The sequence below is a fragment of the Aplysia californica genome, unplaced genomic scaffold, assembly GCF_000002075.1.
Source record: "Aplysia californica isolate F4 #8 unplaced genomic scaffold, AplCal3.0 scaffold00166, whole genome shotgun sequence".
In the NCBI taxonomy this organism is placed as follows: Eukaryota; Metazoa; Mollusca; class Gastropoda; order Aplysiida; family Aplysiidae; genus Aplysia; species Aplysia californica.
In genome coordinates, this window is record NW_004797436.1 from 927,291 (window position 1) to 929,307 (window position 2,017).

Sequence of the window (2,017 nt, forward strand, 5' to 3'; positions counted from 1 at the left end):
AGACAGACAGACAGACAGACAGACAGACAGACAGACAGACAGACAGACAGACAGATAGACCTTTATGTTCTTCTGTCATTCATTTTTCTCCTTTAACTGACATTTACCTGGAGCACGGGTGGGTGACATGGTCTGTTTGTTGGTGAACATGGCGTGACCTCGTATCTTCCAGTTGGGGATAAAGTACCCTGAAAGCAGTGACATTGGTAATTATGTTCATTAGCTGGGTTTTATGCCTCTTTCAACAATGTAAGGTTATTTAAGAAGCGGACTGTTCAAACAAAAACCATATCCATGACTGTTGATAGTGTGAGTTTTACAGTCCTTCCATTACTGTTAAGTTATTCAAACATGTGGGACCACTGATGTTTAAAGTCCCTTTTAAATTGGCACAACATATCAGTTGTTATTCCCAATTTGGCCCTCACATGTAGACAGACAGACAGACAGACAGACAGAAAGACAGACATACAGACAGATAGACAGACAGACAGACAGACAGATTTCTGAGTGGGGAAATATTAAACCAAGCATCTCCATCTGATTCAAGGTCGTTGTAAACGGCCCAATTTGACCCTCACATGCAGCGTCAAAACTGCCAACAACAGATGAATGACTAAATTGCGTGTGTCGAGGGGGGGGGGTTGTTAAGTGTAAATTACTTACAATAATTACCTTTCTTTTTAGCGTATGAAGTGAAGACAATGAGAAGCTATGAGGAGAAATGTCACTAACCCATGTCAATAAAGCCGAGGGTTGAAACAAGGCCACCAGCTCGTAGCTTGTGTCCCATGTCCATGTAGACGTCCATGTCAATCACCTGAACGTCGCCAGAGGAGCTGAACCCTGCCTGGTGGACAGAAGAGAGAATTATTTAGAGTCATTACTTATTGTCTGACGGTGCAGTGGCGGAGCGGTTAGTGTGCTCGTCTCCGAAGCGGAAAGTTCGGGTTCGAGCCTCGGTTCGAACATGGAATTTTTTTCGCCCCCTTCTGCCCACCCAGCAGTAATGGGTGCCTGACTTCGAGTTGGGGAAGTAAAGGCGGTGTGGAAAGGAACTGGCCACCCTACCGCAATATGCTGAAGGCCCAAGAAGTTGTCTCACTAACAAGGCAATCCCCAATGTCTGGATCGGACACGGGAAAAACTTTATTTTACTTATTGCCTATCCCCTGAATGTCACCAGGATAGCTGAATTCCACTTCTAGAAGTAATGTGTTGATTCTAAGGAACAAAACGTACATTATAATACAAGCAGCAGAACAGAGTTTTTCTGTTCTGGAACAAGATTAAAATAATCTTTCCTTTTTTTTTTTGGAGGGGGGGGGGGGGTTCTTTTTTGGGTGGGGATGCGGAGTGGGGATGCAGATTTTAAGTACATGTATCAATAAAAGAATTAGACAATCATAAAATAAGAAATCAGAAATTTATTATGCACATTTAAATTCAACCAGATAGTACAAAAACATCACATGACAGTACCTGGTGCCGAGTGCTACAACTTCATTCTTCATAGTTTGACTGTCCAAGGGAAACAATTCAGTATTTACAAAACAGTAACACTATTTCAAGAGTTAATTTCCTTCTTACCAGTCGACCGTTCATTCGCAAAAACCTTTTGTTTATCTTAATTGTTTTGATTCTTGTCAGAGAAAGGCATCCCCTGGACAAGAAACTGCAAAAAAGTCATAATAAAAGATCGTGCACTCATTCTCCCTTTAATGCTGAAACACAACCATGCTTTAGCATTTTTTTAAATTTGTATGCCAGGAAAATTCTTTCATTAATATATTTTTGAAAAGCCATGGGATCAGAAACGATACATTGATATGCCTCATTGCCATCTGTTCCCAGTACTTTCACAATCTCACCTTGTATCTGGCCAGGATCGGAGGTCTCTTCCCACACATCCTCATGTTGGTGGACAAATCCAGGGACACTCGCACGGGCCTGCATAGATAAAATATATACACATACAATGTATATACAGGTATAAACACATGTATATATATATATA

The 2,017-nt window shown here is 41.2% G+C and overlaps 1 protein-coding gene across 1 annotated transcript in view; it reads right to left on the bottom strand.

Moving 5' to 3' along the window:
• The window catches only part of LOC101851125 (indole-3-acetaldehyde oxidase), a gene marked incomplete at its 5' end in the record, with an annotated part of 38,817 nt that overhangs the window by 19,055 nt on the left and 17,745 nt on the right, over positions 1 to 2,017 (bottom strand). Inside the window, 3 exon segments of the mRNA XM_013082273.2 lie at positions 108 to 188; positions 736 to 850; positions 1,872 to 1,950. Coding sequence (XP_012937727.1) covers positions 108 to 188; positions 736 to 850; positions 1,872 to 1,950 — 275 coding nt within the window.